General features: G+C 38.2%; 2 protein-coding genes across 2 annotated transcripts in view; one reads left to right on the forward strand and one right to left on the reverse strand.

Annotated features, from left to right (window-relative positions):
- The window catches only part of LOC110455386 (protein farnesyltransferase/geranylgeranyltransferase type-1 subunit alpha-like), a 16,279-nt gene extending 6,470 nt beyond the window's left edge, over nucleotides 1–9,809 (reverse strand). Inside the window, exons 1-7 of the mRNA XM_021505486.1 lie at nucleotides 9,616–9,809; nucleotides 7,070–7,184; nucleotides 5,964–6,068; nucleotides 5,602–5,712; nucleotides 5,336–5,497; nucleotides 2,697–2,759; nucleotides 104–278 (exon numbers count right to left, since the gene is read on the reverse strand). Coding sequence (XP_021361161.1) covers nucleotides 104–278; nucleotides 2,697–2,759; nucleotides 5,336–5,497; nucleotides 5,602–5,712; nucleotides 5,964–6,068; nucleotides 7,070–7,184; nucleotides 9,616–9,757 — 873 coding nt within the window. The 5' untranslated portion in view covers nucleotides 9,758–9,809. The remainder of the gene's footprint in view (nucleotides 1–103; nucleotides 279–2,696; nucleotides 2,760–5,335; nucleotides 5,498–5,601; nucleotides 5,713–5,963; nucleotides 6,069–7,069; nucleotides 7,185–9,615) is intronic.
- Nucleotides 9,810–11,121: 1,312 nt separating this feature from the next.
- Nucleotides 11,122–19,173, forward strand: LOC110455398 (ribosome biogenesis protein TSR3 homolog). Its single transcript, XM_021505511.1, has 7 exons — nucleotides 11,122–11,276; nucleotides 13,345–13,494; nucleotides 13,767–13,953; nucleotides 14,662–14,855; nucleotides 15,585–15,764; nucleotides 18,177–18,249; nucleotides 18,763–19,173. The coding sequence occupies exons 2-7, from the start codon at nucleotides 13,368–13,370 to the stop codon at nucleotides 19,025–19,027; spliced, it is 1,026 nt and encodes a 341-aa protein (XP_021361186.1). The 5' UTR covers nucleotides 11,122–11,276; nucleotides 13,345–13,367; the 3' UTR covers nucleotides 19,028–19,173.
- The last annotated feature ends 1,584 nt before the right edge of the window (nucleotides 19,174–20,757 follow it).

The raw sequence follows: 20,757 nt of genomic DNA on the forward strand, positions 1-20,757 counted from the left end.
CGACACTAGTTGCCTTCAGTCTGTTTCTGACGCGACACTAGTTGCTTTCAGTCTGTTTCTGACGCGACACTAGTTGCCTTCAGTCTGTTTCTGACCCACTTACTGTAGTAGCCTTGTCCAGCACACCCACTTTATCCTCACAGTCCAGCTCTAGCATCTCTTCGTACGTGTCCACCATACAGCCCATCAGGTACGGTGAGCGGTACTGGCTCTCGTAAAGCTGCTGACAGAAGTCCATCAGGCCTGGGTACTTACTCAGATCATGGTCCAACAGTGCCCTGTACACAACAATATCTCCTGTCATTATTGTAATCATCAGCATCTTACATACAAAACATCTGTCGTAAATCAGCATCCTACGCACAAAAAATATCTTATCAACAGCTTTTGTAACCACTGACCCTACACACAGACATGTCATACCAAGTATTGTAACCACTGACCCTACAAACAGACATGACCTACCCGGTATTGTAACCACTGACCCTACATACAGACATGACATACCAGGTATTGTAAACACTGACCCTACACAGACATGACATACCCGGTATTGTAACCACTGACCCTACACACAGTCATGTCATACCAAGTATTGTAACCAATGAACCTACACACAGACATGACATACCAGGTATTGTAACCATTGACCCTACACACAGACATGACATACCAGGTATTGTAACCACTGACCCTATATACAGACATGACATACCCAGAATCGTAACCACTGACCCTACACACAGACATGACATACCCAGTATTGTAACCACTGACCCTATATACAGACATGTCATACCAGGTATTGTAACCACTGACCCTACACACAGACATGTCATACCAGGTATTGTAACCACTGACCCTAAACACAGACATGACATACCAGGTATTGTAACCACTGACCCTACACACAGACATGACATACCAGGTATTGTAACCACACTGACCCTATATACAGACATGTCATACCAGGTATTGTAACCACTGACCCCACACACAGACATGACATACCAGGTATTGTAACCACTGACCCTACACACAGACATGACATACCCAGTATTGTAACCACACTGACCCTACATACAGACATAACATACCCAGTACTGTAACCACTGACCCTAAACACAGACATGACATACCAGGTATTGTAACCACTGAACCTACACACAGACATGACATACCCGGTATCGTAACAACTGACCCTATATACAGACATGTCATTCCAGGTATTGTAACCACTGACCCTACACACAGACATGACATACCAGGTATTGTAACCACTGAACCTACACACAGACATGACATACCCGGTATCGTAACAACTGACCCTATATACAGACATGTCATTCCAGGTATTGTAACCACTGACCCTACACACAGACATGACATACCAGGTATTGTAACCACTGAACCTACACACAGACATGACATACCCGGTATCGTAACAACTGACCCTATATACAGACATGTCATTCCAGGTATTGTAACCACTGACCCTAAACACAGACATGACATACCAGGTATTGTAACCACTGAACCTACACACAGACATGACATACCCGGTATCGTAACAACTGACCCTATATACAGACATGTCATTCCAGGTATTGTAACCATTGACCCTACACACAGACATGACATACCCGTTATTGTAACCACTGACCCTATATACAGACATGTCATACCAGGTATTGTAACCACTGAACCTACACACAGACATACCTGGTATTGTAACTACTGACCCTACACACAGACATACCTGGTATTGTAACCACTGACCCTACACACAGACATGACATACCCAGTATCGTAACCACTGACCCTATATACAGACATGTCATACCAGGTATTGTAACCACTGACCCTACACACAGACATACCTGGTATTGTAACCACTGACCCTACACACAGACATAACATACCCGGTATTGCAACCATTTCCCCTACACAAAGACATAACATACCCAGTATTGTAACCACTGACCCTATATACAGACATGTCATACCAGGTATTCTAACCACTGACCCTAAACACAGACATAACATGCCCAGTATTGTAACCATTTCCCCTACACAAAGACATAACATACCCAGTATTGTAACCACTGACCCTATATACAGACATGACATACCAGGTATTGTAACCACTGACCCTACACAGACATGACATACCCAGTATTGTAACCACTGACCCTACACAGACATGACATCCCAGGTATTGTAACCACTGACCCTACACAGACATGACATACCTGTTATTGTAACCACTGACCCTACACACAGACATACCTGGTATTGTAACCACTGACCCTACACAGACATGACATACCCGGTATTGTAACCACTGACCCTACACACAGACATACCTGGTATTGTAACCATTTCCCCTACACAAAGACATAACATACCCAGTACTGTAACCACTGACCCTACACAGACATGACATACCCAGTATTGTAACCACTGACCCTATATACAGACATGTCATACCAGGTATTGTAACCACTGACCCTACACAGACATGACATTCCCGGTATTGTAACCACTGACCCTACACAGACATGACATACCCGGTATTGTAACCACTGACTCTACACAGACATGACATACCAGGTATTGTAACCACTGACCCTACACAGACATGACATTCCCGGTATTGTAACCACTGACCCTGCACACAGACATGACACACTTACCCTTTTAAGTAGTTCCAAGCACTTTCATTGTTCGGAGCCTTTTTAATGAAATCTTGAGCATATCTGAAAAAGACAAGATTTTCATAGGTCTACCACAATTGTTTCTGGTATGATTCACAACTACTTTCATGCCCAGAGCGAGGAGTAGTTTTTTCAATGTGTGAAAATCTGTGAAATGCTTTTAATCATAATTGCTTTACCTTTATACTACACAACTTTTAGAAATTTTCAGGATTTCGTATGGACCACATTTTAAACAACACATACATTACATTTTCGCTTACCTTGAACAATTTAGCTAATACCTGCTACAACAGGATAAATATAATCCATACATATTGTAAGTATGAAACAACGCGTATCATCTATTCCCTTTTACAAGGATAATGTTATTTTCACCGCTGTAACATGCCACTTCAGCCAAATTACTAATTTAATCATCATGATCATGTTGCATTTTTAGAACTAGCAATCATTGTTATCCACTGCAACTCAGATAACAATTATATTTCATTTTTATAATGTAAAGAATTGTTTAATATTCAACAAACACAGAGATCTAAAAGATTCAACTGAATCGTTGAAAAGTTTGATCATTATAAGAGATATTTAAAGAATATTATTTTTGAGAAAGTTTATTCAGAGACAAAAAGCTTCAAAACAAGAGGCCCAGAGGGCCTGTACTGCTAACCTGAATAATGTATGTTAATAGAGTTGGGATCTCAATGGGTTAGCAGGGGCCAAGTATGGTAGCATAACTTGTTTATCTTTTCATACCTAGCAATAGAAGTTTTAGTTATAGCAAGGGAATCTCAACTATTACCATGTTATGACCAAGGGACAAAGTCACCAGGGGTAAGGCTGAGATGGACCAAGCCTGGAACCATGGTTGAGTTGTCTCTTCATGCTGAGCAACTGTATATACATGTTTATAGAGCAACACTGATGTCTAAAAAAAACTGATGTATACCATACTTCCTGTCTAACATTGGTGTGTTGCCGACTTCCTGTCTAACATTGGTGTATATCTGACTTCCTATCTAACAGTCTGTACCTGACTTCCAGTCTAACATTGGTGTATACCTAACTTCCTGTCTAACATTGGTGTATACCTGACTTCCTGTCTAACATTGGTGTATACCTGACTTCCTGTATAACTTTGATGTGTACCTGACTTCCTGTCTAACATTGATGTGTACCTGACTTCCTGACTAACATTGATGTATACCTAACTTCCTGTCTAACATTGGTGTAAACCTGACTTCCTGTCTAACATTGGTGTGTACCCGACTTCCTGTCTAACATTGATGTGTACCATACTTCATGTCTAACATTGGTGTATACCTGACTTCCTGTCTAACATTGGTGTGTACCCGACTTCCTGTCTAACATTGATGTGTACCATACTTCATGTCTAACATTGATGTGTACCTGAATTCTGTCTAACATTGATGTGTATCTGACTTCCTGTCTAACATTGGTGTGTTGCAGACTTCCTGTCTAACGTTGGTGTATACCTTATTTCCTGTCTAACGTTAGTGTGTACCTGAATTCCTGTCTAACATTGGTGTATACCTGACTGCCTGTCTAACGTTGGTGTATACCTGACTTCCTGTCTGACATTGATGTGTACCTGACTTCCTGTCTAACATTGGTGTATACCTGACCTCCTGTCTAACATTGGTGTATACCTGACTTACTGTCTAACATTGATGTGTACCTGACTTCCTGTCTAACATTGGTGTATACAATACTTCCTGTCTAACGTCTAACATTGGTGTGTACCCGACCTAACAGTCTGTACCTGACTTCCTGTCTAACGTTGGTGTGTACCTGACTTCCTGTCTAACATTGGTGTGTACCTGACTTCCTGTCTAACATTGATGTGTACCTGACTTCCTGTCTAAAATTGGTGTATACCCGACTTCCTGTCTAACGTTGGTGTATACCTGACTTCCAGTCTAACATTAGTGTGTACCCGACTTCCTGTCTTACATTGGTGTATATCTGACTTCCTTTCTAACAGTCTGTACCTGACTTCCTGTCTAACGTTGGTGTGTACCCGACTTTCTGTCTAACATTGATGTGTATCTGACTTTCTGTCTAACATTGATGTGTATCTGACTTCCTGTCTAACATTGGTGTGTTGCCGACTTCCTGTCTAACGTTGGTGTATACCTTACTTCCTGTCTAATGTTAGTGTGTACCTGACTTCCTGTCTAACATTGGTGTATACCTGACTTCCTGTCTAACGTTGGTGTATACCTGAATTCCTGTCTAACATTGGTGTGTACCCAACTTTCTGTCCAACGTTAGTGAATACCTGACTTCCAGTCTAACATTAGTGTGTACCCGACTTCCTGTCTAACATTGGTGTATATCTGACTTCCTATCTAACAGTCTGTACCTGACTTCCTGTCTAACGTTGGTGTGTACCCGACTTCCTGTCTAACATTGATGTGTACCTGACTTTCTGTCTAACATTGATGTGTATCTGACTTCCTGTCTAACATTGGTGTGTATCTGACCTCCTGTCTAATATTGGTGTGTTGCGGACTTCCTGTCTAACGTTGGTGTATACCTGACTTCCTGTCTAACGTTAGTGTGTACCTGACTTCCTGTCTAACATTGATGTGTACCTGACTTCCTGCTCCAGCCTCTCCCCAGTGAAACCTGATGTATTGCTGACCACAAAGTATCGCTGGTTCCAGGCCGAGTTGTTCCGTAAGTCATCCTGTAGAAGTGTGTCAACATAGGCCAGCTCACCCTCCCACAGATCAAAGCGCTGGATGACCCACTGTCTGTAACAAATAACAACAAAATAACAAACAAACAGGTAAATTTATAATCTTTGTTACCATATATTAAACTGTAGTGATATTTTTGTTGGATAATGTTAGCTTACCTGTGTTGCCATGCATGGTAGTTTTTGGCATCCCCTCCAAGTACCTGTGAAGTAAACTTGAGCTCCACTGATGGGTCATTGAGCCATTCTACCATAACACGTCTGTGATGCCTGTAACACATGTCTGTCACACTCAGAAATCATGTACTATAAGTCACCAAACCTTAGTCTGTCACACTCAAAAATCCTGTAATATTAGTCATCAAACCTTAGCTTGTCACATTCAGAAATCCTGTAATATTAGTTATCAACCCTTAGCTTGTCACATTCAGAAATCCTGTAATATTAGTTATCAAACCTTAAAGCATATGTAGTACATTACATAGCCATCCAATCAAGCTATGAACTGTTTTAGTACTTACCACACTTGGTAGTTTTTCGGGTGATCTTCTATGACATCAGATATGTAGCTCAGCTCTGGTTTAATATCTTTCTTCAATGCCTTCAGTAGAACTCGACGATAATGCCTGTGAAAATCCAAAAGAATCAATTTTAGTCATGATGGACAATTATTACAAACGATATTAACTTTAGTCATCATGTTCAAGTTAAAATATTTGTATGTCGCTATCCTCAAGAGGGGAGATTACCTGATATACACAAGACTTTGTTATTCAGACCCACTCCCTATGTTTCAGACCCACTCCCTATGTTTCCACTATTTTTAACCTTTGTGGAAATTATTATAGGAGTACACACTTTCACAAGTCTGACCTATGTAACAATTTTCTATACGTATACAACAATAGCTAGAAACGGCTCTGTGGTTACATGTGATATGATCGCATGTCTATCAATAGGCAGAGTGCCAAAATGGCCATCACTGAAACTGTTGGCAAAGTTATTATAACATAAGTAATAAGGGCAAGCCTCCAATACGCTTATCTGAATATCTGATTATTGTCTCATTGATGAAGCTCTCATCAACATCACTTACAACATTTAATCATATCTATGTGAAGCAACTTTTTCCCACCAATAAACTTATTTTCTTGGAAGTTTTTAAACCATGTTTCCAGATTAAAAATAATGAAATCGTACATATTCTCAGTGAAACCATTGAAGTCTCAATTTTATTTAATATCTGTTATTTGGATTTGTATGGGAAATGTGTACAAAAATAGTTGGCTCTTATGACGGGCAAGAAATCCCTGATGTTAACACCAAGTCTACAATCCGTCATTAATAATACATTAATGACAACAAGAAGTCATACATTTGTTTGAATTTGAAAAGAAGAATTCAGACTGTTGAATATTACATTGAATCACCTGTTTCTGAAATCCTTTCTGATGCCACTGGTAAACTTTATGAACAAATCTTAGTTCTCTTATCTTTTAATGACATGTTTATTACGTAGAAGAGAATTGTTCCATATTTTGAAATAGTTTTAGAAATTAGGTCTATTTAAAACTCTGTTATTGAGTAAAAAAAACCTGGAAAACGAGAACTGATGGCATGAACCTACCAGACTGTATAGTTGGCGGGGTTAAGCTCGGCAGCATCCTTGGTAAGACAGAGTGCCCGTTCACTGATCTCATGCTTCGATATCACAGCCCGGAAGTAGTCATACACGTCTTTGACTGCAAAACAATTCAAATAACTACTGTAATTGTACTGAGATTTATCACATTCACAAACCTTTAAAGGGACAATTTAGTGAAATAAGTATTTTTTATAACCTTGTCACAATTTGTTTAACGATTATTTAGTTTGATACTCCTTATGAAGCCTCTCTGGAGTTCAAGTACATGCATGCATTTATTCTTAATCGAAACCATCTTCCAACAGCATCTCAAATATCGCTATAAATGAGCGACCTATTTTACGTTTAAAACTATTGATATCCTACTTTCTGCAGTTTTAAATTCTCCCTGCGGCACCCTCTCAGTGCGTGCATGCTCTAATTGAACCTGTTTGTTTTAATTCAAATCCAAACAGGAATATTTGATAAGAGGTATATATATATATATATTATGAAACTTTTAGTTCTCTTTAGCGATGTATTATGTAAATTCAAGAATATGTCATGTGTGAACCTTACACTGTGTTGTCGGTCGACAGGCTAGCGCAGTGCTGTACTTGTTTTCTCACTTAAAAGGCCAGAATATTGAGCTATTTCGGTTGTACTAGCTATTTTTATCACAGGCTTTCCCAAAAGATGAAACCAACCACACTGGACGTTGGCTTCAGGTCATGTCATTTTTAACTAGAACTGTAAGCCAAAGGCTAACTAATACCCCGGCTCCTATATAAACCAGAACTGTAAGCTAAAGGCTTACTAATTAATGCAAAGAAATATAGTCTCCCACCAGTAATGATTTCTTTATTGGCTGAGCTGTACACTTATTTTAGTATATAGGTCAATCACATACTTCTTGTACTCCCTCTCGATGCAAAAACATACTTGCAAACCAAAACTTGTTAGCCCATATGGAAGAGTTTTAAATTTGCTGAAAGATGTAATGCAGATATCTCCTCCAATATAAAGATGTAATAGATAACTCCTCCAATTCTAGGGACCAGCCTGACGAGCTCTCCACTGTATAACCAAGAGGTTTGGGGCCCATGCTTTTGCTTATCTAAATAAAACAAGTATTTCGCACAAAGGGGCATAACTCCATCAACAAGTGTACCACGGGGCGGAACAAAATACGCCCGTCGAATGCCTTATAGTGTTATATACTTTCTTACATTGAAATAAGATCTGCATCATTCTAAGAGTGGTTAGCTGATATGCTATAAAAAATGTAGGAGAAAATCTTCAGACAAGAAATCAAATACTGAAATGAACAAAAGGCAATAATTTTTGCAAAAATTGTTGAATCAAAATTCTTTTAAGGGAGACACAACTTCATATCATGATTATAAAGTATACCAAGTTTCAAAGAGATCCGTTGAAAAATGTAGGAGATTTCCCGACAAAAATCAAATACTGAAACGAACAAAGGGCAATAATTTTTGTAAAAATTGTCGAATCAAAATTCTTTTAAGGGAGACACAACTTCATATCATGATTAAGATGTATACCAAGTGTCAAAGAGATTGGTCGAAAAATGTAGGAGATCTCCGGACAAAATTCAAATATTGAAATGAACAAAGGGCAATTACTTTTGGAAAATTTGTTTGTTTGTTTGATTTTGTTTTACGTCCTGTTAACAGCTAAGTTCATTTAAGGACGGCCTTCCCTGTGTGCAGTGTGTAGTGTATGTGTGTATATTTTGGGAGGCTGTGATATGTTTGTGTTTGTCTGCTTGTTTTGGAAAAATTATTGAATCAAAATTCTTTTAAGGGAGACACAACTTCATATCATGATTATCATGTAAACCAAGTTTCAAATAAATCAGTTAAAATGTAGGAGGAGATTGCCGGACAAACACAGTTTATGCCGGACGGACAATGCCATACCATAATACTACTGTCAAATTTGACGGTCGTATAAAAAGGGTCAAAATCCCAAATCAAAATGCTGGTGCACAACTACATAAGATACTGATCATTCATGCAAAGTTTCACTGAAATCCACTGGTTAGTTAAGGAGGAGGTACATGGACAAGTATTTCGCACAAAGGGGCATAACTCCATCAAAAAGGGTCGAAATCCCAAATGTAAATGCCAGTGTACAACTACATAAGATACCGATCATCCAAGCAAAGTTTCAATGAAATCCACCTGTTAGTTAAGGAGAAGTTGCATGGACAATTATTTCGCACAACTTCGCGTCGTTTCAGAATATAACCTTATATAATTCAAGTATAAATTAATGTCAACAAAACCCGTCGATCCTGTCAAAACTCATTCTTATCTGACAAAATGGTATATGCTCCTAATCATTAGCCTCATCATCATTCCGGAATGCCTAACTTCGTGAGACCGGCACAGCCCCGGACCGCGGATAAAATTTCGGTCAAGAAACCACACGTGAGGTCACTCGACTATAAATGGTCATGACAACAAACAAATAGCAAAACACAGAAAACTAAACACCATAGACCGTCTTCCCGCCCCACTCACATTTATCGGAGTAAGCAATCTGTACGACAGGGTGTGGTCCGTCATCCTGGGGGACGGGCACCACGTCACGCCACTCATCCCGCTGGCAATAGGGCGTCCACGAGACGGGACCACTGCCCTCGTCAGAGCTCGAGTCCGACATCGCGCTAAAAGAACGATAGTAGTTATCTAAAGAGACTGCAGATGGCGCTGCTTCAAGGAAAGACTACTTTTAGGCTCGTAGAAGGAAATATTCCGTCTTTTGCGGAAGCAATATCGGAACCACTTATGAATAAAATTAGGCCTATCTGCAAGCAGAATAGCTATGGAACATTTTATTACCATCATCCTCAATCTTTATTTTATTAAAAGTCATTTTTATATATGTATTATACCCCAAATTGCTATAATTTGTTAGACAGATAATAGGTTGGTAGGGATTGTCCAACCATGGCTACCTGTTGTCTGTTCTACACACAAGTACCACAGTATAAATGTATATCTTATATTGTTACTTAATATCTGCAAGAATGACATCATCTTACTTTATGATATGTACAGTGGTACATATAACTGATATTTTAATATTACAAGTGGAAACAACATCATGCATAGCCCCACATATAAATATTATCAGAAGGAAATCATATTTGCTAATGACAACTCCATCTTATACCGTCAAATAAAATAACATCTCATTTTGATGAAATAATATATCATCATCATATTTGACCAATTACAACTTATTCTATCCATATATATATTATTACGAGAAATTATACCATCTTATATTCATATTATAAGGTCAAATCCTTAGGACCTTTTGTTATCTAAGTAATTAAGATCTATACTTGAGGACCCCATTGGAAATAAGCTGCCACCCAGCTTTCATGGGATATCCTAGGTTAAAGCTTAGTCAAACAGATACATTAATTGTAATTATAGTGCTCCAAAATTTGTGATATTAACTTTGATGTGATAAGCTAAATACTGTGATAAATCTATTATTATTATTATTAGCTGATTTTATAAGGACTTACTTTCATGAAATATCGCAGGTAAAATTAAAGAAGAGACGACCGCATGTAACCGTAAATATGTCGAATTTTTCTCTCTTAACACAGAGACGCTACTCAGCAGTAAATTAAACCACAAAAATGATCCCATTATAAAATGTATTACTTCCTTATGTTATTACAACAATGAATATGTTCTAAATAAAATTACAAAATTAAGCCCCAGATTGTTCCACATCAATGATTTGGTCAAAAGTCATTCAGCCGTTCAGCCCGAAACGCGACGGGTCAGGGATCCTTAACATGTAGTGACACACCCACTAAATACGAACATTTGATTGGTCAATAGTTTGAGCTTTATAAACATATGATTAATTATTATTCATAACGCAATCACTTAAAGTATTTGCATTTGAGATTTATAGTAGATAATCTATAAGCAATTTATAAAGTAGTAATATCACTTAGGAAAATACGAAACAAACTTGTATAGTACTGTAAACGATAGCTTTACATTAATGGTTGCCCCCATAAGCGGACACGCTTACAATGTCCTGACTGTCAAGTATACGTATTTCACGGGATGTTGCATAAGTATAGTGAAACGTAACACCTGTCAGGACTAAAGAGGTTATGGTTCCTATGCTGTCTTGAAGACACTAGGTGGTATGTAGATCCAAACGCATAGCAATAGTTTTAAGGCACGTTTTTCAGGTCTCAAGCTTTTAACTTGGGCCAAGTACAGGTACTAGCCTCGACTGTCAATATACCTAAATCATAATATAGGTGTATTGACAGACGAGGCTAGTACATGTGGGCCAAGTTGGAGACTTCCTAACATTTTGAGATCCCACTTTAAGTCTTAGAAATGTAGCTCGTCAACATCTTCATTTAACCAATCAAAATCATTTTGATGGCCTTGCTGGTATATTTGTAATTGTAAATCCTACAAAACACTCGCATATATATATGGGAATGGGTCCCCTGATGTTCCTTCTGTACATCAACGATATCGGCGCAGCAATCACCTCTATTGTCAAGCTATTCACAGATGATTGCCTCCTATTCAGGATCATTGACTCCGTCACAGACACCCACCATGAGCTACAGGAGGACTTAGCCAAAGTGGTCAGCTGGTCGAACATGTGGCTGATGAAATTCAACGCCAAGAAGTGTTACACGATGAGGATGAAGAGATCCGGAACCAACATAACAACAGGAGCCGACTATAACATCAATGGGAGTACACTCCAAGTAGTAGAGCACAACGCATACATTGGAGTGGAAATAGCCAACAACCTGGACTGGAAGCAACATATCAACCAGATGAGCACAAAGGCTAACGGATTACTATCCTTCCTGAGGCGCCACCTTAGAAAATGCAAACAGGAAGTGAGAGAGAAGGCCTACCTGACCCTAATCCGACCATATCTTGAATATGGAGCTTCAGTCTGGGATCCACATAAGAAATACCAACAGGAGTCAATAGAAAGAGTGCAGTGGTGAGCAGCTCAATTTACAACCAGCGATTACTCGCGTTACAGTAGTGTAACCAGGATGTTGAACGAGCTACAGTAACACTGGCCACCCCTACAGCAGAGACGGAAGGAAAGTCGACTAACCAACCTCTACAAAGGCATCCACAACACCAACGCACTGATCATACCACCATATATCAGTAGTAACACCAATAGTGGAAGGAGACAACATAACCACGGCTATATCAACATACGATGCAACACCGACACCTACAAATACAGCTTCTTTCCAAACACCATCATGAATGGAATGGACTAGACTACCATCAGAGGTCGTCGAGCAGCTGACTGTGGAGGCATTCAAGACCTCGCTCCACAGTCATCTTGCAGAGTGAATGTGGATCCTGTAAATAGTTTTAACTTTTTAACCTGTTTTTAACGAATTTATGTGGAAGCCACGCAACACAAGTCTACCTGCAAGTTGATGCTGTTTGACGGCCCTTTGCAGAATCGCTGTAAATGTAAATGAATGCTACAAAGTCATCAGACATATTTATAATACAGTTTGTGCACAACGTTAATCCCATATACAGGCATTGGCAATAATCTTAAATTTTTGTAACATCTACTGTTTACAGTACTCCTATAACATAAGTTTATACCCTCAACAAAAAAACATGATTCTATCCTTATATTTACATTAAGTGCGATATTGATATTTGTTATTCAGATTTTTATGTGGCAGAGCTATTACTATATTTTCAGTTGTAAAATGACACCTTTTTTTTCGTTCGTAATATTTAAAAGAACTTAATTTGTTATTATTTCACTTTATTCCCAATGTCAATAATAGACTTGTTAGTAATGTTAAAAAAAAGTTCTGTAACAAAATACTCGAATTTTACTTAAAACTTCAAAATAATCTAGAAAATACAAACTACCTTGAGGTGTGTGCGAAGACAGTGTCAAAATTTGCAAACATCTTTAACTCTGAAATTCAAACAACAAATATAGTACTACCTCTGCCACATAAGTTTGACAGTATATATGCTCTATGCTTGGAAATATCTGCCACAGTTACAAGTTTTTCCTTTTTGGTAGAATTTATCGTTAGAGCTGGTGTGAGTTTGACAATATTTATAGCCTTAATCAGTTTGCTGGTGGAGGCTGTTGTCTGATTCGGCTTATGATGAATCAGCTTAATTTTGTCTGAATTATCTCGGGGCAGATTTAATCAAACATCTTGTAAATTTTAGGTTTAGGAGTTCTGAAGGGTGACATGGCTCACCAGAAAAAAACACAGCACAGAGGAAAAGGCAAAGCTTTGTACAAACATGACCGTTCAAGACAGAGACAGAAAAAGATGGAGGACCCCGAGTTCCTGGCGGATATGTCGCAGGCTTTGGGTAGGAATACACACTTTTGTTGATCTGGCGGTAGCCTTTGGTAAAGTCATGGTGTGTCAACTTCAAGTTTCATGAGTTTGTATGTGAATACAAGGAAATCATTTTAAAATAGTCTAAATAAAAATAGTGAAATAATAAAAGTTAACATAATCAACCAATAAATTGCTATTTATGGAAGTATCATTTGCCATTCATAAAACTCTTCCTCAAAGAATGCAAAGTCAAACAGATACTCGGTGAACTATATATTAGATGAACATTTCTATTTACAGAAGAAGCTGAAGACGGTAAATTCCCCTTCAGCCTTTCCATGTGGGACTTAGAACAATGTGATCCAAAAAAGTGTAGTGGTCGGAAACTTGGTCGTCTGGGATATGTTAAAACACTAAGTCTTAAACAAAAATTTAATGGCTTAATTCTGTCACCGATGGGAAAGAAGTGTGTCTCTGCAGAAGACAGGTAAAACTTTAAATAATCTTCGATATTGATATCTACAGAAGGTAAATCATCAGAGACTTCTGATAACTTCTTTTTTTTTTAGATTAAACATTTGCTGAATTTGTATTGGGATGGTAGATTTCTTGACATTTGAACGAAGATTGTCAAAAATTACCCAATATAGGTATTCTGGTAGACAAGGAGAGGTAATCTAGTGGTAAGCCACACTCCATTTGTCAGCTGTTGAAATGAGCCAGTCAGACACATACAAGTGATCCATATATATATATACTTCCTAACACAGAACTTCAGCTTCCATTGCTGGTATGTTGTTAGGGTCTACAGAATTGCCTTGCATGTACAATTATATCAAATAAGAATATAAAGTTTATTTATTTTACAATAATTATAAAATAAGTTCTTTCAACTTTTATTAATCACTCTTGTTCGTGCGGATGGAAGTGCACAGAGGATCTTAATGTGGAAGGAAACCGGTGTATCTGGATGAACCCACATGTTCAGGAAGAACATGTCCAATCATAGAGTGAAACCCTTGACATTTTGGTGGAAGGCAAGAGTGCTACCTGACAACCCATCTATCAAATTAGATGGGACACTTTAGAACAGGGATACTGAAAAGAAAGGTGGCTTATTAGGTCAGATATGATACTCACTTTTACCTGATTATTAGTGCTATTACATTAAGTCTGGATTATTGAACTGTTACAGAAATATCATTGGGAGTTACGGGCTGGCAGTCGTTGACTGCTCCTGGGCAAAGCTTGAAGAAACGCCTTTTGATAAAATGAAGGGAGGATACCCGCGCCTATTACCGTACCTCATCGCGACTAACCCTATCAACTACGGCAAGCCATGTACACTGTCGTGTGTGGAGGCCTACGCAGCAGCTCTGTATATCACAGGTATGTACACAGTCTCCTTACCTGTAGTTTTACATCCTACATCATAAATATCACCCGTTGTGATGTCAGAATTAAGACCATAGATTTGATGTCTGAACATTGTGACAGGAGATTAAAGATAAACAGACATGAGTTACGGTGATGCTGAAGACTTAACAAGGGTCAGAGTAAACAGGAATCGCATTGTTGTGAATTTGATACAAAATATCTGAAGTCTTTCTCTCATCCTTTGAAGTTTAAGTAACTCACTTGATCGTAATATATGTCATGTAGTAAACAGATACTCAAAACTCCATGAGGTAGAACTTCACTCAGGAATATCTTAAGATCAAAGTATTGTGCTTTACTTCAACAATGGGAACACTTGAACAGTTGAGAAATATTTATGAAATTGAGGCAAGGAACTTTTAGCAATATTTCGATCTTCATCAAGTTCCAATTTTGCCCAAAGCAAGTTAAAAAAACAGGTAACACAATCCACCTGGTTGAATGCAACTTCTTCTTCACCATGAACCATACGTTATACAACAGCATAAACCAAGGCCTTGTGTATTAATGATTAGTACAGGAGCCTTACTTTAAACTGTAGTTCTTTGTAACACCTGATGTTATTATTATTCCTAAGAGCTAGAACTTTTGGTAGGCCTATTATGTTCTATTTTCAATACCTGTGTATTTTATGAGTTAAACGATTTCACAGTACATATGTAACACTTTTGTGTTTTGCAGGTTTTAAGGAATTAGGTGAGGTGTTGCTTGGAAAGTTTAAGTGGGGCGGCTCTTTCTACAAAGTGAACGAGGAAGTGCTGTCTTTATATGCCGCATGTAAAGATGGCGCCGCAGTAGTGCTCGCCCAGCAGGATTATTTGGACCGGATACAAGAAGAGCGAACCTCACAACACAATATAGGTTTATAACATTACCTTATATATTCTCAATATTGCTAACTTACATCTGAATGTGTGTTACAGGCAGTACTGAGGTACTGTTACAGGTATGACAGATTGACTGTATGGTGGTACTGAGGTACTGTTACAGGTATGACATATTTACTGTATGGTGATACTGATGTACTGTTACATGTATGACAGATTCACTGTATGGTGGTACTGTTACAGGTATGACAGATTTACTGTATGGTTGTACTGAGGTACTGTTACAGGTATTACAGATTTACTGTATGGTTGTACTGAGGTACTGTTACAGGTATGACAGGTTACAGTAATTGTTACAGGCATGACAGATTTACTGTATGGTTGTACTGTTACAGGTGTGACAGATTTACTGTATGGTGATACTGAGGTACTGTTAGATGTATGACAGATTCACTGTATGGTGGTACTGTTACAGGTGTGACAGATTTACTGTATGGTGATACTGAGGTACTTTTACATGTATGACAGATTCACCGTATGGTGGTACTGTTACAGGTATGACAGATTGACTGTATGGTGGTAGTGAGGTACTGTTACAGGTATGACATATTTACTGTATGGTTGTACTGAGGTACTGTTACATGTATGACAGATTCAGTGTATGGTGGTACTGTTACAGGTATGACAGATTTGCTGTATGGTGGTACTGAGGTACTGTTACAGGCATGACAGATTTACTGTATGGTAGTGCTGAGGTACTGTTACAGGTATGACATATTTACTGTATGGTTGTACTGAGGTACTGTTACAGCTATGACAGGTTACAGTAATTGTTACAGGTATGACAGATTTACTGTATGGTGATACTGATGTACTGTTGCATGTATGACAGATTTACTGTATGGTTGTACTGAGGTACTGTTACAGGTGTGACAGATTTACTGTATGGTGATACTGTTACAGGTATGACAGATTTACTATATGGTTGTACTTAGTTACTGTTACAGGTATGACAGGTTACAGTCATTGTTACTGGTATGACAGTTTACGGTATGGTTGTACTGAGGTACTGTTCCAGGTATGACAGATTTACTGTATGGTGATACTGTTACAGGTATGACAGATTTACTATATGGTGGTAATGAGGTACTGTTACAGGTATGACAGGTTTACTGTATGGTGATACTGATGTACTGTTACAGGTATGACAGATTTACTATATGGTGGCACTGAGGTACTGTTACAGGTATGACAGGGTACAGTCATTGTTACAGGTATGACAGTTTACGGTATGGTTGTACTGAGGTACTGTTACAGGTATTACAGATTTACTGTATGGTTGTACTGAGGGACTGTTACAGGTATGACAGATTTACTATATGGTTGTACTGAGGTACTGTTACAGGTATGAGAGGTTACAGTAATTGTTACAGGTATGACAGATTTCCTGTATGATGGTACTGAGGTACTGTTACAGGTGTGACAGATTTACTGTATGGTGATACTGTTACAGGTATGACAGATTTACTGTATTGTTGTACTGAGGTACTGTTACAGGTATTACAGATTTACTGTATGGTTGTACTGAGGGACTGTTACAGGTATGACAGATTTACTGTATGGTGATACTGATGTCCTGTTGCATGTATGACAAATTTACTGTATGGTTGTACTGAGGTACTGTTACAGGTATTACAGATTTACTGTATGGTGATACTGATGTCCTGTTGCATGTATGACAGATTTACTGTCTGGTTGTACTGAGGTACTGTTCCAGGTATGACAGATTTACTGTATGGTGATACTGATGTCCTGTTGCATGTATGACAGATTTACTGTCTGGTTGTACTGAGGTACTGTTCCAGGTATGACAGATTTACTGTATGGTGATACTGTTACAGGTATGACAGATTTACTGTATGGTAGTGCTGAGGTACTGTTACAGGTATGACATATTTACTGTATGGTTGTACTGAGGTACTGTGACAGGTATGACAGATTTACTGTATGGTTGTACTGAGGGACTGTTACAGGTATGACAGATTTACTGTAAGGTGGTACTGAGGTACTGTTACAGGTATGACGGGTTACAGTAATTGTTACAGGTATGACAGATTTCCTGTATGATGGTACTGAGGTACTGTTACAGGTATGACAGATTTACTATATGGTGGTACTGAGGTACTGTTACAGGTATGACAGGTTACAGTCATTGTTACAGGTATGACAGTTTACGGTATGGTTGTACTGAGGTACTGTTACAGGTATGACAGATTTACTGTATGGTTGTACTGAGGTACTGTTACAGGTATGACAGGTTACAGTAATTGTTACAGGTATGACAGATTTACTGTATGGTGGTACTGAGGTACTGTTACAGGTATGACAGGTTACAGTATTTGTTACAGGTATGACAGATTCACTGTATGGTGGTACTCTTTTTCAGATATGACAGACTTAGATATGGACTTAGACGGATACAATCCAAACCGCCCCCTTCACCAGTGGCCCAGTGACAGGTATGTTTAGTAGGCCAGTCAAAAATACATCAATAGGGCCTGTGACAGAAATATAGCAACCACATGTGATGTTTATCCATCTGTTGACATTTTTTGTCCAGATGCTAACTTCAGAACGAATAATCAAAGCTCAAACTTGGTATGTAGGTTCCCTTAGGGAACAATTAAGATCTCAAACTTGGTATGTAGGTTCCCTTAGGGAACAAGTAAGATCAGCCCAATTGATTTTTGGTGTGGTCCATCAAAGATCAAGGCCACTTACTAAAAATATCATTTTCTTGTCCATATCATACCTTCAGAACCATTGATTTTTGAGAGAAAAAATAGTGACCTTGACCTATACATCATTCTTTCGTTTAACACTTTAACCATAAATTTTGTTTCTACTGAATTCATTCAAAATGTTACCCACATTTTACATATTTCTTATAACTTACTAATTCACTATGAATGGGACCAATTTGTGTATCACATGACCAGTTTTAATCTTATGTAATTGTACCTTTGTTTAAGCTCGGAGGAGGAGGAAGGTGAGGAGGAGGAGGAGGAGGAGGAGGAGGAGGAGGACAATGACGAAGAGGAGGAGGAAAAAACCGAAGAAAACAAAGAAGAAAATAATAAAATTGAAAACCTAAGTGATGCTGATGTTGATGATAGAGACAGTAACCCAGATACTGAGGTTGTCCGTTCCCTACAGAAAGATGAGAAACCAGAAAGTACCACAGAGGAAAAATGTGAAAGTGCTTGTGACTTACAAAGTATAGATCAGAAAGTTTAAAATGTGAATGTGCCTTTAGTGTCTGAAAATATATACAGATGTGTTCAATATTGATAATGTGTCGGACAAAATGTCTGTGCATCTTGAATACAACAGCAGTATAAGTGTATTTTGCTGAAAACATTATTAAATGCATGTAAAAGTCATAAGTTTTTGTGATCTCTTTCAAGAAATGAGGTTGATACAGTATCTCTGACATGCACAGAGAAACACTCAACATTTAACAGGAAGTGACCTACAGGAAGGTTTCTTAGAGAGCGATTATAACACAGGCACAGGTGAAACAAATGGATCATCAAAGTCATGTTACCTTTGATAGCTGAAAGTAAGATATTGAAATAGATATAAAATTTACTATATTTGAAACCAATGATTTTTAATTTTATAACAAAATTGTATTACCTCACCTGGTCACAAACACCCATGTGACCTTGTATGCAGAGCACAGCGTCATCATCCATTCATCTGTCTGTCATCTTTTCTTTTAAAATGCTACTAGTCAAGAACAGATTGGTGGATTTTGACTTGATTTGGCCCGGAGCATTGTTGTTGGACGGACAATGGGGATTATTGATGTGTAAATCGGGGGTCTAGCCCCACCGAGGGCAAAGGGGTAAATCTAAATACAATTGTATGTGAAGTTCTATACTATGTGCTTGTTCTATACTGGTGTGGCATTGTATTGTGAAGCATGGTGAAATGAACTAGAGTGCATGTACTATATAATGATAATATAGACCACCATGGTGACATGATGCCAAGACAAGAGAACTTTTTCTTCTAACCAACATTTTTAAGGACCCGTGTCAGAGATGCAGGTATATTGTAGTATATTTCCTCTTGACTGTCCTTCCACCCATCTATCCACACTTGCTTGCCAGAGATTACCTCAGAAATCAAGACGAATCATTAAGAAATTTGAGAGAGTTATACACTGTGATACGTAGTTGTGCAGTAAGGGTTTGATTTTGTATTGTTTTATGGCCCATCGTTAAACGAATCATTTAGAGCCAACATGTGCATTAGAAAGTTCTTGAAGGTTTTAAGGTCAAGTTCAAGGTCACTGTTACTAAAAGTATACCATGGGGTATGATCAGGAACATGGCCCTAACTGACCTATAAGTGTTGTAGTTTTCACTAAATCTTTTCAGCAAGATTTGGTGTGCACTTACATATTAACATGTTTCAGGCTCCATCCACTTGTCAATGTGATCAGTTGAAATTTACGCATAATTAAAAACAATTCATTAATTAGTTAATTATAAGTAAAGGTTTTCAAAAACCCTAACAATTGATAGTAACCTTGTCGTGTAGTCAGTGACTGCATATATTGTAATACGTCTCATTTTTAAGGTGTCTAACATTGTTCATAATGATTTGGAATATGGGCAAGAGAAGCAATCTCTATATCAGAATTTAACTTTCCCTACTAATGATCAAAGGGAAATCACTCTTGTAACAGATCCATTTTGTAAGAAAAATAATGTTTTCAGAGAACCTAAACTTCTCTCCTGTAATTGATTTCTATACATTAAATAGACAAGGACAAATAACTGCACCTTGTCTTATTCCCAGACTATCGAAGCTTAGGATATCAATAGGTCTAACCTATATATATTGTATACCGATACTTTAAAATTCTCCAATGAAAAGTTTCCATAGTGGCATGATTGACCAATGAAATTTGGCTTATACGTAAACCCCCTTGAGCTATTCTAGGCTGTTACAGT

The sequence above is a fragment of the Mizuhopecten yessoensis genome, unplaced genomic scaffold, assembly GCF_002113885.1.
Source record: "Mizuhopecten yessoensis strain PY_sf001 unplaced genomic scaffold, ASM211388v2 scaffold8213, whole genome shotgun sequence".
Classification (NCBI taxonomy): domain Eukaryota; kingdom Metazoa; phylum Mollusca; class Bivalvia; order Pectinida; family Pectinidae; genus Mizuhopecten; species Mizuhopecten yessoensis.

Excerpts from the sequence above, each read along its gene's own strand:
- LOC110455398 (XM_021505511.1), top strand. The coding sequence starts at position 13,368 with ATGGCTCACCAGAAAAAAACACAGCACAGAGGAAAAGGCAAAGCTTTG. Across the intron at positions 13,954-14,661 it reads TGTGTCTCTGCAGAAGACAG|AAATATCATTGGGAGTTACG; the intron begins GTAAAACTTTAA and ends GAACTGTTACAG. Across the intron at positions 14,856-15,584 it reads AGCAGCTCTGTATATCACAG|GTTTTAAGGAATTAGGTGAG; the intron begins GTATGTACACAG and ends TGTGTTTTGCAG.